Below are 14,499 nucleotides of genomic sequence, written 5' to 3' on the forward strand. Positions count from 1 at the left end.
TCTGAGGAGCTAATATTTGGGGCAAAGCAGCTCTGCCTGTATGAAAAAATGTCATCTTGCACACTTTTCTAAGAACACAGTCCTCTTGGTTATCTGCACTTTCCTCAGTTTCGATAGAGACATGGTAATGAGAAATATATCCTCTCAATTCTACTTTAAGAAAAACAGTGGCAGATATAGAGAACAGACTTGTGGCTGCCAAGGGGAAAGGAAGAATTGGAAGATTGGGATTAGCAGATGCAAACTAGTGTGTATAGAATGGATAAACAACAAGGTCCTACTGTACAGCACAGGGAGCTATATTCAATATCCTGTGATAAACCAGAACGGAAAAGAATATGGAAAAGAATGTAAATCACTTTGCTGTAGAGCAGAAATTAACACAACACTGTAAATCAACTATACTTCAAAAAAAATTTTTTTAAAAGAATGAAAACCAGTGGCACACACCAATGACATACAGCCCTTAGGCTGAGTATTGGGGACAGTAGGGAGTAGTGAGGTCTGAGGCTAATTAGAGAGCAAATCTCCACCTAAGGGGCTGTTGCTGCTCAGCCCCAGGCAACTGCTGCCACATCTCCAGGTTGTTCAAGAAAAGTCCAAAGGCCAGAACTTTATGTGCCATCTTCTGACAAAATGCTAAAACCATCTAAAACCATCTCGCGTGCCAAACAAAATGTGTCTGTAGGCCCGTTCTAGCAGACACCCTCCTCCTCCCAACAACAAGAGGCCGTGAGTAGCAGAGACACGTAGTTCTCAACCGAGGGCAGTTTTGTCCCCCAGGGGACAACTGGCAATATCTGGAGACGTTTATGGTTGTCACACTGAGTGGGGAGATGGGGGTTCTGCTGGCATCTAGTGGGTAGAGGCAGGGACATTGCAAAACATCCTACAACGTACAGGACAGCTCTCCACCACATAGAAAATGATCCAAACCCTGATGCAGACCAAACAGAGTCCAAAAGGCTTGGAAGCTACTCTGGGGACCACCATGGGAGTCGGGGGCTGAGGGTGACAGGAGGCCCGCCCAGCTTAGGGCAGCTGCTATTTTCTCTGTGGCCACAGGACTTCCGTGAAGATTTCAACAGAGGAGGAATCCACAGGTAAGAATGCTGGGAAAGCCCAGGTGTAGACAATGAGAGTTGAGACGTGAGCTGGGGGAGCAAGGCAACTGGCCTTCGGGTCAGGAGAGGTGGGTCCAAACCCAGCCTCTGGCCCCTGAGTGTCCCTGGACAAGCTGCTGAGCCTGCCCGCCTCAATCCTAAGAGGACCGTCCCCAACCTCTGGCCTTCCAGGCTTGGCCAGACCCAAACACCCCTGGCCTGGGCGCATCCCTAGGCGGAGGTCCTGAGATTGGGGCACTGCACGGCACTGGGGGAAAGGAGTTCCTCCACCGTGCTTGTCCTTCCGGCCAAGCCCCGTCACTGCCGAGCGCTAAAGAGACCCACGGCGACAAGCTTCCTCCTAACAGGGAGCACAGGGCCTGGGCTGAAGGCTTTGGCAGGCAAAGGGATTGGGCCAGAATGGAACAGAAGTGGTTTATTTTCTTTTATTTCTATTTATGGCAAGTGGGTCCTAATTTTCCATTTCTGGTAATGAGACGGAAGTTTCTTTTTCAGTTAATGTAGTTAATTTCTAAAAAGTGAGTCACCTTAAAAAAATATTAACTATTCCACAGGTAGGAGAATGAATGAGGTTTGGGAGAGGCAGCCCTATGGAGAGTGTTACGTAAATATTACAGCTCTTTAGCTTCGAGAATGACAAGTTCATACCTGGGGGGGAAATCCAGGGAGGCTCTCCAACTGTGGAGGCCTTCCATGCAAGCAAAGGAGTCAATGCTTTGTTTGGTAGTCAGCAAGGAGATTCCTGGGCAAATAAACTTGTGCAAAACTTTCTGCCCAGACAAAACTTGTGGCCAGAGGGACTTCTGAACTTTTCCTGTGCCAGGGCTCCAGGGGTGGTGGCCACGCCTGGCTGTGTGCACGTGAAAGGGCTTTCCTCACCCTGTGCTGATTCCTTCATCCACCCTGACATCACCTTTCTTACTGTCTGGGGGTGACACGGAGCACAGCGAAACCTCGGGTAGGTTTATCAGGTGAAAGGCAGAAAAGCCAGAAGAGAAGAGGCTGCCACAAACCAGGGGGTGAGGGTGTAGTGGGAATGGAATGAAAGGACTGTGAGAGGAGGGGAGAGAGAAGCAATGGCATTAACTAAGCACCCACTTTGTGCCAGACACTGCTGCCCATGCCCGACCTCACTTAATCCTTACAGTGGGATAGGTTTTGCTACCATCATCCCCATTTTAGGGATAAAGAGCTAGAGGCTCAGAGGTTAGCTAAGATCTCAACTGGTGCTACGAGCCAGGACTTGTCCCAGTTCCTCCACTGCAGGGTAGGGAGGACAATGCATGAGACAGACATGGAGAAGAATCAAAAGGACTCAGAAATTAATCAGATTAATGGCCGAGGAAGAGGGCAGATGCTGGACTGCTTGAAACCTCCTTGAGGTTTCCCAACACCTACAATAAGACCACAACCCCTACCTCCCTGACCCCATCTCCTACCACCCCCACCCCATCCCAGGCACACCGGCCCCTCACTCACTGCCTTTGAATGCAGTAAGCATGCTCTCACCTCAGGGCCCTTGCACTTGCTGTCCCCTTGATCCTCCCTTGACTGGGTCCTTCTCAAACGTCACCTCCTCAGAGAGGCCTCCTGCTGACCATGCACAGAAGGTGGCTTGCCCTGTCCCTAGCCACACCTCTGATTTCATATCCATCATGGTCCTTATCGTTACCTGAATTATGTGTTTCTGTGCTTATTGGCCACCTTCCCCACCAGACTGTAAGCTCCATGAGCACGAGGACTGTAACTCTTGCTCACTACTGAATCCCCAGTCCCTAGAACAGGGCCTAGCACACAGCAGGCCATGGCAATCTGGTCTCCTTTCAGATGGTTCTCTGCCTCTCTTCCTTTGCCATCCTCCAGCCACAACTTTTGTCTGGTCCTTTAGAGGCGTCACTGGCTCCTGCCTCAGGGCCTTTGCACGTCCTATTCCCTTTACCTAGAACTTTCCACCTCTGAATTTTCTGCAGGTCTGCCCGGCATCCTTCCTTTGGGGCCTCAGCTAAAAGGTCACCTCACGAGAAAGGCCTTCCCTATCCATCCTATTTAAAGCACCTGTTCCTGACCCTCCCCTGGGAACCTCTATCCCATTTCCCAGTTTCCTTTTCTTTCACACACTTATCACTTGCTGAAGTCCTCTCATTTACTTCTTCATTTGCTTCCATATGGCTCACAAGACTCTGAGCCCAGTGAGGCCAGGGACCTGGCCGATCTGTATCCTCAGGGCTGGAACTGGGCTGGACACAAAGAAGGAATTCAACAGACACTTGTTTACATGAATAAATGGAGAACCCTGTGGTCTGACAGGGCTGCAGGCTTAATTCCCCCACGATGACCCAAGCTTCTAGAGATAGGAGCCAGAGTCCCGGGGTGAATAGGTAACAGATCAAAACATAGGGTTTGCTGTCCTGTCAAAAAGGCTGAGGGCAACGAGGGGTCAGGAACCAATCAGAAGGAGCTTTCAAAACCCTCACAGCCTTCAAAGCAGGACTCTACAGCCACCTTCACTTCTCGGCCAGATTCAGCAGAAAGGAAGAGCTTCAGAGGCAGGAAGGCTCCTCCTCTCCTCCCTGCAAGCTACCAATAGCTGGAGAATTGCTTCGGTCAAGAGCAAGCGCATCCTTTCATGTGTCTGTTGGCCATCTGTATGTCTTCTTTGGAGAAATGTCTATTTAGGTCTTCCACCCATTTTTGGATTGGGTTGTTTGTTTTTTTGATATTGAGCTGCTTGTATATTCTGGAGATTAATCCTTTGTCAGTTGCTTCATTTGCAAATATTTTCTCCCATTCTGAGGGTTGTCTTTTTGTCTTGTTTATGGTTTCCTTTGCTGTGCAAAAGGTTTTACGTTTCATTAGGTCCCATCTGTTTATTTTTGTTTTGATTTCCATTTCTCTAGGAGGTGGGTCAAAAAGGATCTTGCTGTGATCTATGTCATAGAGTGTTCTGCCTATGTTTTAGCTGCATAGCACAGGGAGGTCAGCTTTGTGCTTTGTGACCACCTAGAGGGGTGGGATAGGGAGGGTGGGAGAGAGGCGCAAGAGGGAGGGGATATGGGGATATACGTATACATATAGCTGATTCACTTTCTTATACAGCAGAAACCAACACAACACTGTAAAGCAATTGATAGTCCAATAAAAATGTTTTTTTTAAAAAAAAAAAAAAAAAGCAAGGGCAACGTCAGCCTGTGGGCTGCAGGTGCCCCACTGCCTTCAGTCTCCCCAGGGCAGGGCTGGCCTCAAAAGGGGAGTGGGGGGTTTCCCTGGTGGCGCAGTGGTTGAGAGTCCGCCTGCCGATGCAGGGGACGCGGGTTTGGGCCCCGGTCCGGGAAGATCCCACATGCCGCGGAGCGGCTGGGCCCGTGAGCCATGGCCGCTGAGCCTGCGCGTCCGGAGCCTGTGCTCCGCGCAACGGGAGAGGCCACAACAGTGAGAGGCCCGCGTACCGCAAAAAAAAAAAAAAAAAAAAAAAAAGGGGAGGGGGTGTGCCTGAACCTCCCTCCTTACCCTGCTCTGGACCAGCCCTGGGGGAGCAAAGTCAGGGTCCTGTCTACCGGAGGAGGGAGACACCAAGACGCAGAGGCACTAAAATGTGACTGGTAGGAGAAGAGAAAACTAAGGAACAGAGAGAAGAGGAAGAGGAGGTAAGTTCCACCTAGAGGTACAGGGAAGAATTTAAAAGGTCTCACGGAAGAAGGGATGCTCCTGCTGACTCTGCGGATGACAATGCGGAGGGCCTGCCTGCAAGAAGGCACTAGATGAACAAAGGCCTGGAGGTACCACCCGCAAGTAGCTTAGAACAGCTGGAGAAGAGAGGCCTGGGAAGATACTGACAGATGGACTATAATTAGCCTGTGTACCAGGTAACGGGTTTGGAATGTATTCTGGAGAGCTGTGGAAGGGCTTTTCATAGGGCAGTGTGACATGAGTAGGGCCTCCCATCCACAGTTTCTGACATCTGTACGTCTGGGCTTGTGACTAATTCACTGTGTGACTTTGGGTAAATTCCAGACCCTCTCTGGTCTGCAGTTGTCTCATCTTTCAAATGAGATGTTGGCTGCATGACATCCAGCTGTAGCATTCTGCGGTTTAGTCAACACTCCTCTGGTGTGGCTCCAGAGGTGTGCCAGAGCCAGCTTTCACTGGCTTATAAGGACTGATTGTTAAATTTTCAGGAATTTTTGTAAGCTGGTAACATAACCATTGTTTAAAATTGTTATGAACCTTATTATTTTAAAAATTGAATTAAAAACAACAAAGAGGATAAACACTCAAAACTCATCGCTTCCCTAAATATTTTAGCACATTCTAAGTGTTATCTCTACTCTTAAAGTTATCTACATCTATCGTACCTGTATGGCAGGAATAACTTCATCGTGGAGTGCTACTGCATCTCTTCCCAACTCTGTGTTAGTGACATTTTGTTTTAGCTTGAAATTGACCATGGTGGGAATACACCACAGAAACTGGCAGATGCCATAAACCAGGGCTGTTGTTCCCAGAGAGTTTATTGTTAAACATTTACCATCATGTTACTCTGTCTCTGTCTCACTCCCATAAGACGTGTAGGAAAAGAGACCTAACCCTTGAAAGACTTTCTCGGAGGCCAAAATCTGGCTCAGGGCTAGGGGTGGGGGTGGGGGGATGGGATTGTTAGGGGGAGGGGCAGTTATAAACCAAAGGAAGTTCATGAGTTCAGCCCAGGGTTTCCCACATTCACTTACCTGGGGGGCCTGGTGTACATCCAGAGCTGCATTGTCTACACAGTCTAATGCAGGAGCCACTGAACACATGTGGCTATTGAGCCCTTGAAATGTGGCTACTGTAGAACAACAGGTATCATTTTATTCACTTTTAATTAATTTAAGTTTAAAAACTGGTACTCGATTCTATTATTGGGATGCATTTAGGAACGCTGGAACAACCTAGGGATGTGAATCTACTTTTTCACCTGTAAATTTTATGACATCTAAATACAGATCAAGCATTTCTAACGAAAATTTAGCTCCTGAATTGAGATGTGCTATAAGTGTGCAACACATAGTGGATTTGAAGGCTTAGAAGGAAAAAAAGGTAAAATATCTTATTAATAATTTTTACATTGATGACATGTCAGAATGATAATATGTTTTATATACTAGGTTACATAAATTATATTATTTAAATTAATTTCATCAGTTTCTTTTTGCTTTAATGTGGCAATTAGAAAATTTTTAGGGAACTCCCTGGCGGTCCAGTGGTGGTTAGGACTCCACATTTTCACTGCCAAGGGCCTGGGTTCAATCCCTGGTCGGGGAACTAAGATTCCGCAAGCCGAGCAGTGTGGCCAAAAAAAAAAAAAAAAAAATTCTTTTTTAAATTACATATATGGCTCTCATTATATTTCTATTGGATGGTGCTGGTTTAGAACATTTGGGGTTGTTTTTTCCCCCACTTGCACCACTTGATATTCAAAAGCAGAAGCGGTCATAAGAAACCACTAGAAGGATTTTGCGAAGATTACCAATTCTAGAAGAAAATGAGCTAATCTTGTCAGATTGCAGGTAGGGTGGTTTAGTGAGTGACCTCCACCCCAGCTGGGGAAAGTCCATCCCTGGCTGCCACGGCTGGGGAAGAGGCCCAGGACACTTGGGCAACAGTTAATTTCTCATCCCAAAGCCCAGCCCCTGAGAGTGGACCCCAGGCCAGGGCTGATTTTGTCAAAGACACCCACGCAGAAAAACTGGCTCCTGGAGCCGCACAGAAGGCCTGGCCTGGCCACAAGATGGGACCAAGAACCATCACACAGAAGGAAAGAACCAAAAAGTTGGCGCACCTTCAACCTTATATCGCAGAATGAGACTCCTCCTTCCACACTTCTGTACAGGCCGTCCCTCAGACTGCCTCTCCTTCTCTCATCCCTTGGAGAACTGTGCATCCTTCGAGATCCCGTTCCAATGTTCCTTTCTCTGAACACTTTCCTGACCAAATGATGTTCCCATCTCACATCCTTGCACTTCTGGCCTAGTCTATCCTTACCACTTCCTGGTCAGTCTCAGTGCTTTCACTCTCGCCCCCTCAAGCCTGATTTCTTCCTAAAACACAAAATTTGTGTCTCTCCCTGTGAGACTGCCACTGGGTCCCTATTACCTAAAGCAATAATTCTCAAACTTCAACGAGCATCAGAGTCACCTAGAAGGCTCCTTAAAACAGATGGCTACACAACACTGTAAATCAACTATACTCCAGTAAAACTTTAAAAAGAACAAAACAACAACAACAGAAAAACACAGATGGCTGGGCCCTAGTCTAGAGATTTTGATTCAGCAGGTCTGGGCTGGGACCTAATATTTTGCATTTCAAACAAGGTCCCAAGTGCTACTGCTGATACTACTGGTCTGAGAGGCTGTACTTTGAGAACCACTGATCTGTTAAAAGATCAAGTGCAAACTCTTCACCTGGGCATTCAAGGCTCTCCACAACATCGCCTCCTATGACTGCCCTCATCTTTCACCATGTGCTGCCCCAAACCTCGTCCACCCGTGATCCCAACATGCCACACCTTTTCCGGCTGCACACCACTGCCCATGCTGATTCTCCTGATTGAAACACTCTGTCTGTCTTGATCCACCCAGTTCCAGGGCCACCACCGTCCTTGATTTCACAATGTCTAAAACCCAAATCTTCAAAAATCAGGAGATGGCACCTTTAAGGGTCTACAAAGTAACAAATACAGGCTATAGGGGCAAGTACAGAAGAGGAGGGTGAGAAATGATTTTGGCCAAAGCAGCAGCCCTGGATAAGAAAGTACCAGCCTAAAGTGACAACTTTGGGACAGAAAATTCTGGTGTATCTGTTTAAACAACCTCATCACAGTCACTGTATAGTTACAAATTGGCCTTTTTCTCCATCGGGTTTTCCAGCTCTGTCACTTTCTAGCTGTGTGGCCTGGCAGGGGGGAAACTTACTTAGTATCTTTGTTTCTCACTTTCATCTATAAGATGAGGATAAAGCAACAACCTCAAAGAATGAAGATTAAATGACATAATGCAAGTAAAATGCACAGCAAAAGGCCCAGCACACAGTAAGCCTTCAATAAATGTTAGCTGTTGTTGGTATTATCTTTGGACTTGGGAACATAATGAACTTGGTATCCAGTCACAAACAATAATGGGAACAGACACATAAAACATGTTTTTCTTAATGGGTACATAATCAGCAATTCAATGAAGATTGTGTTGATGGATAGCAGGATAGACGGATTGATGGATGGGTGGGTGGGTGTGCGTATGTGTTGTAGGTAGGTGGTTTGATGGAAAAACTCATTTGTATAATATCAAAAGTGGCTCTGGGGACTTCCCTGGTGGCGTAGGGGTTAAGAATCCGCCTGCCAGGACTTCCCTGGTGGCCCAGAGGTTGAGAATCCGCCTGCCAATGCACGGGACATGGGTTCGATCTCTGGTCCGGGAATATCCCACATGCCGTGGAGCAACTAAGCCCGTGCGCCACAACTATTGGAGCCTGCGCTCTAGAGCCCATGAGCCACAACTACGGAGCCTGCGTGCCACAGCTCCTGAAGCCCACACACCTAGAGCCCAAGCCCTGCAACAAGAGAAGCCACAGCAATGAGAAGCCTGTGCGCCGCAACGAAGAGTAGCCCCCTCTTGCCGCAACTAGAGAAAGCCCGCGTGCAGCAACTAAGACCAAACAATGAAGACTCAATGCAGCCAAAAATAAATAAATAAATAAATAAATTTAAAAAAAAAAAAAAAAAAAATCTCCTTGCAGAACCTTCATACATCCACTTAGTACCAAAGGGCTGCCTTGCCCGGTTCCCAGGGGGCTCTAGGCAAGCTGATTGCAGCCCTGCTAAGTCAGAGAAGGGAAGCTGCCTTTCTAGCGTGTTGCTCCTTTTAAAGCAGCTACGTCCTGCCAGGGCCTTGGAATCATTACAGCCTCATGATAAAATTTCTGGCAATTCAATTAACACAAAGACATTTGAATAGTTTCTAGTGTTTTGTAATCTCCTTCTGTCTGAATACCATATAACCAAGGACATTCAAATGGAACAGAATTAGCCTACTTTAAGGACACCTGAAACAAATTCATACATGCTGAAGTTATTTAATCATTGGGGCTGAGGAATGGATGTGGTTAAGATGATGAACAGACTTTCTCCATAGTGCTTTTGATTGAAGGGAGTGCTCCTATAGAGATATTGATCTCTGGGATAAATAAAAACACTGGGGATTAAAATCACATTGATTATCACTAACTACTCCTCCTTTTTCACTGAAAACAATACAAGGTCCATCAAATCAGGTCTATAGCCACAAATCAAAGGCCATTTTTCCATGTCCAAACATGGGGAAAAAATGTTGTTACCAAATCTATCTTTTCAATCACTCCCATAACATAGGTAGCAACTGCTGTCAGCAGTGACACGGGCTAACGTGAAGAGTGATGATAGGTTATTCTTTCTTGGTCTCTTTGGTGATCAAGCACGCGGCAAAAAAAAAAAAAAAAAAGAATCTCCTTGCCAATGCAAAGGACACGGGTTGGAGCCCTGGTCCGGGAAGATCCCACATACCACGGAGCAACTAAGCCCCTGTGCCACAACAACTCAACGTGCGCTCTAGAGCCCAGGAGCCACAACTACTGAGCCCACATGCCACAACTACTGAAGCCCGTGCTCCACAACAAGAGAAGCCACCGCAGTGAGAAGCCCGCGCACCATGAAGAGTAGTAGCCACCCTCACCGCAACTAGAGAAAGCCCGCATGCAGCAACGAAGACCCAATGCAGCCAAAAATTAATTAATTAAAAAAAAAAAAAAAAAGTGGCTCTGTGAGACCGGCTTGGCAATAGACACTTAAAAATCTTAAAAATTCTCCTAAAGAGATTCTCAGGCAAGAACACAAAAATTCAAAGGTGTCCATCACGGAGTTGCTTACAACAGCAATTAAAATTTTTTAAAAAAGCAACGGCCTAAATGCTCAATAGTCAGAAGATGGAATTCTACAGAAAAAGAAAAAATGAAGATGCAGCTGTTTCCCTAAGACGTGAAAAGTTGTTCTTAATATATCTTAAATATAAAGGGTAAAAAGTGAAGTAACTAGTCTGGTGTAAGTTCATCTTTTTTTAATAACTATGAGTGTGTGTATATATAGAAAAAGTCTAGAAAAATATATTCCAAATGTTATCAGTGGTTATCTTTGGTGTAAAGATTTGGATGGTATTAATCTTTTTCGTTTTTGTTTTTGCTTTTCTGTATACTCTCATTTTCCTCTGATAGCCATATATTTTAAAATTTGTTTAATTTCTTAAAAGAAGAAAAATTTTTTAAAAGGCAGCTCCATGAATCAAGACAGAAGAAATGCATAGGCTCAGCTTCCTGAGCCTCAGCTACGTGACCATGAGCAAGGAGCCTGCCCTCTCTGTGCGTCTGTCCCCTCCCCTTTGGAAAAGGGTGACCAGTCCCCTGCCCGGCTCACCTTCCAAGGTGCCCAGAGACAGTGGATGAGGAAAGGCTTTGATATCCACAGCTGACAGTCAGGTGATGGTGGTTTTATTCCCCCCAGTGACATCTAGAAGACTCCCCAAGGAGATGCTCAGAGAAGCAAAAGAAAGCTGGCCTCCATTGCGGGGCAACCAGTTTTAGTGGACAGAGTTCTGGGCGGAGCTGGGGCGCCAACTTCTCACCCCCCTCAGACACTGGCTTCCTTCACTTCTGTGAAATGAGAGGGATGAACTTTGACAGTGGTTTCTAAACCACTCCTTTGGTTTTCTTAAATAACAGGATCCTTTTCTCAAATGAAACACAGATTTCTCCATTAAGCACCAGTAGCTCTGTTCCTCAAAATCAGGCATTCTGTGCAAAAAGAATCAACTTAGAGTCCATTTCGCATTATTTCAAATGGGAAAAATTATAAAGCATGACGTGTCAACTCAAGACTCCCCATTAATTTCCTAAAATGTAACTAACACATAGTAACACTCTCCCTGTACATGATAAACTACCGTAATAGGAGGTCCAATGCTTAAAACATACCTTCTTGGGAATCCCCTGGTGGTCCAGTGGTTAAGACTGGGCACTTTCACTGCCATGGGCCCAGGTTTGATCCCTGGTCAGGGAAGTAAGATCCTACATTCCACGCCAAAAAAAATCCCCTCCTGACCACCAAATCATTATTAACAACCAGTAACTGCGGTAGCATGAGCCTGGGCCGCTCTCTCGGATCCGGCGTATTCCGAGATGCCCAGCCCCCACTGACCCTCGCTCCCTTTGCAAACCATCTACATGTGAGTCAGACAGTCTTCCAATTACATCTAGAATTCACGAGACTTCCTGCACATCATTTCGTTACAAATGTTATGCTGAGTTTTAGGAATGTAAATATGATGTTTTACGGGCTCAACATTGGCTGAAAAGGAAGTCTGGAAACATGTACCTTCTAGGAAGTTTGGGTTTTATAAACTGAGAGGCATTAATACTAGGAGAACATCAATGCGGCAGCCATTCTGCGGGGCAGGCTCTATGAAAACCAGGGCACCCTGGAATTCCTCCAAGGGTGATGCTGAGTTGGGAAGGTGGGGATTGAAGCTGTATCTGCACTGTGCACCTCAAAATATGAGGTTGCTGACCGAGAGTGGGGGCTGTTAAAGGGTTTCCTTTAGTGCTGCCATTGAAAGGCATCCCCTTGGAGCAGCCGCAGCAGTAGTAATAACGATGCCACCACAACAAATAATAGAACAGCTCACACTCAGCGAACTCTGACATGTGCCAGCTACTCTTCCAAGCACCCATCATAAATTAACTCATTTAATCCCAGGAACAACTCAATGAGCTAGGTACTGTTATCATCCCCATTTTACAGATGGGGAAACTGAAGCAAGGAGAGGTTAAGAACTTGCCTAGGGTTATCCAAGCAGAGCTGGGATTCGAGGCCAGGCAGCAGAGTTTCAGAGTTCCTTCCCGCTCCAAACCACTACCCCTGGCCCCCAAAGTGGGGAGGCTCTGCAGAAAGAGGGGGCAGGGGACCCAGAGCCCCCCAACTTCACCTTGTCCTCGCCCCAGCCCTTGCCCTTGAAGCAGAAGCTGAGAAAGTGTTGAGGCCCTTAGAACCAAGCAGGGTCTGGTGGCACCAGGCCATGGGAGCCAAGGGGAACAGGCGGTGGCACCTTACCCACAGCTTCCAGTCATAGTAGTAGGCTCCCAGGAGCTTCACGATGTAGGGGTGGTCACAGGTGGCGAGGATCTCAATCTCCACGATGTAGTCCTCCAGCTCCTCCTCACTCTTGGTCTCAATTACTTTGGCGGCAGCCAAGGCACCTGTCTCCTTGTTCTTGGCCTGCAAAGTTGAAGACACGGAAGGTCAGCAGCCACGGTTGGCAGGAAGCTGACCCCTGGAGGCCAGCTCAGAGAGGCCCACGTGAGTGGGAAACAGAGGCCAGATGTCCAGATGCGGATAAGAGGCTGAAGTAGGAGGTACGCTGTTCTCAACAATGGCCAGTGCTCGCTCATTATGTCAGCTCAGGAGGGCATGCGTGAGAAACAATGTTCTGTGGTTAATAATAAATTATTTTAAGTACAGTACACCCATACTATAGGATAAATAAAAATATAAGAGCAGCATAGATCTAGAAACAACAACATGGAAAGATTGTTTATTGTTCAGTAAAAGATGCAAGTCACCGAACAATAAAAGTGGTATGATGCTTTTTATATAAAAAATGGAAAACTACTCTCTTATAAATGTTCACACATGAACATAAATGCATGGAAAACTCTGGAGAGATACTGCCTGACAGCAGGCTGGGGAGGAGCCTGAAATGGGGACAGATTCAAAGGACACTTTCACTCTCTCTGTACTGTTTTTTTTTTTTTTTTTTGCTGTACGCGGGCCTCTCACTGCTGTGGCCTCTTCCGTTGCGGAGCACAGGCTCCGGACACGCGGGCTCAGCGGCCATGGCTCACGGGCCCAGCCGCTCCGCAGCATGTGGGATCTTCCCGGACCGGGGCCCGAACCCGTGTCCCCTGCATCGGCAGGCGGACTCTCAACCACTAGCGACACCAGGGAAGCCCCTCTCTGTACTGTTTTAAAACTTTAATAGAATGTTTTGTGCATTTATTTGCATCATTTTACATACATTAAAAGTAAAATGAGGGACTTCCCTGGTGACGCAGCGGTTAAGAATCTGCCGGCCAATGTAGGGGGATGGGTTTGAGCCCTGGCCAGGGAAGATCCCACATGCCGCAGAGCAACTAAGTCCAAGCACCACAACTACTGAAGCCCGCACACCTAGAGCACATGCTCTGCAACGAAGAGTAACCCCCCGCTCGCCGCAACTAGAGAAAGCCTAGTTTCTCTTCGTGGCTGCAGCAACGAAGACCCAAGGCAGCCAAAAATAAATAAATAAAGTAAAATGAAAAGGGTTTTTAGTGCCCACCAGTTACAGTGGGAGTAGTTCCTAGATGCATTTCACCTGGTCGTAACAACAGTTTCTTATTTGATGAAAAAGAGTTTCACACGTATGAGGATAGCTATAAATTTTTAAAAACGGAAAATAAGTGTTGGTGAGGATGTGGAAAAATTGGTACCTTTGTGCATTGCTAGTGGGCATGTAAAATGGTGCAGCCACTGTGGAAAAGAATTTGGCAGTTTCACAAAAGGTTAAACATAGAACTACCGTATGGCCCAGCAGTTCCACTCAAGTATATTTGCAAAAGAACTGAAAGCAGGGATTTGAGCAGTATCTGTACACTAATGTTCATAGCAGCGCTATTCACAAGAGCCAAAAGGTGGAAACAACCCAAGTGTCCATCAGCAGATGAATGAATAAACAAAATGGGGTACAGTCAGCCCTCCCGCATCCTTGGGTTCCACATCCTCAGATTCAACCAACTGCAGATCAAAAATATTCAGAAAAAAAAAAAATCCGAAAGTTCCAAAAAGCAAAGCTTGAATTTGCCACGTACCTGGCAACTATTTATATAGCACTGACATAGACTTAGGTATCATAAGTAATCTACAGATGACTAAAAGTATACAGGAGGATGTGCATAGCTTATATGCAAATACTATGCCATTTTATATAAGGGACTTGTGTATCCATGAATTTTGGTATCTGCGGGGGGTCCTGGAATCAATCCTCGTGGGATACCGAGGGAGGACTATATATACATCCCATGGAATATTATTCAGTCTTAAAAAGGAAGGAAATTCTGACACAAGCTACAACATGGATGAATCTGGAGGACATTATGCTAAGTGAAATAAGCCAGTCACAAAAGGACAAATATTGCACTATTCCACTTAAATGAGGTCCCTAGAGTAGTCAAAGTCATAGAGACAGAAAGTAGAATAGAGGCTACCAGGGGCTGGCTACCAGCAGGA

The 14,499-nt window shown here is 46.4% G+C and overlaps 1 protein-coding gene across 1 annotated transcript in view; it reads right to left on the bottom strand.

The window, feature by feature from the left end:
- The window catches only part of STK10 (serine/threonine kinase 10), a 132,487-nt gene that overhangs the window by 95,045 nt on the left and 22,943 nt on the right, over positions 1 to 14,499 (bottom strand). The window contains exon 2 of the mRNA XM_007465538.1: positions 12,289 to 12,453. Coding sequence (XP_007465600.1) covers positions 12,289 to 12,453 — 165 coding nt within the window. The remainder of the gene's footprint in view (positions 1 to 12,288; positions 12,454 to 14,499) is intronic.

This window comes from Lipotes vexillifer, unplaced genomic scaffold, assembly GCF_000442215.2.
Source record: "Lipotes vexillifer unplaced genomic scaffold, Lipotes_vexillifer_v1.1 scaffold621, whole genome shotgun sequence".
NCBI classification, from domain to species: domain Eukaryota; kingdom Metazoa; phylum Chordata; class Mammalia; order Artiodactyla; family Lipotidae; genus Lipotes; species Lipotes vexillifer.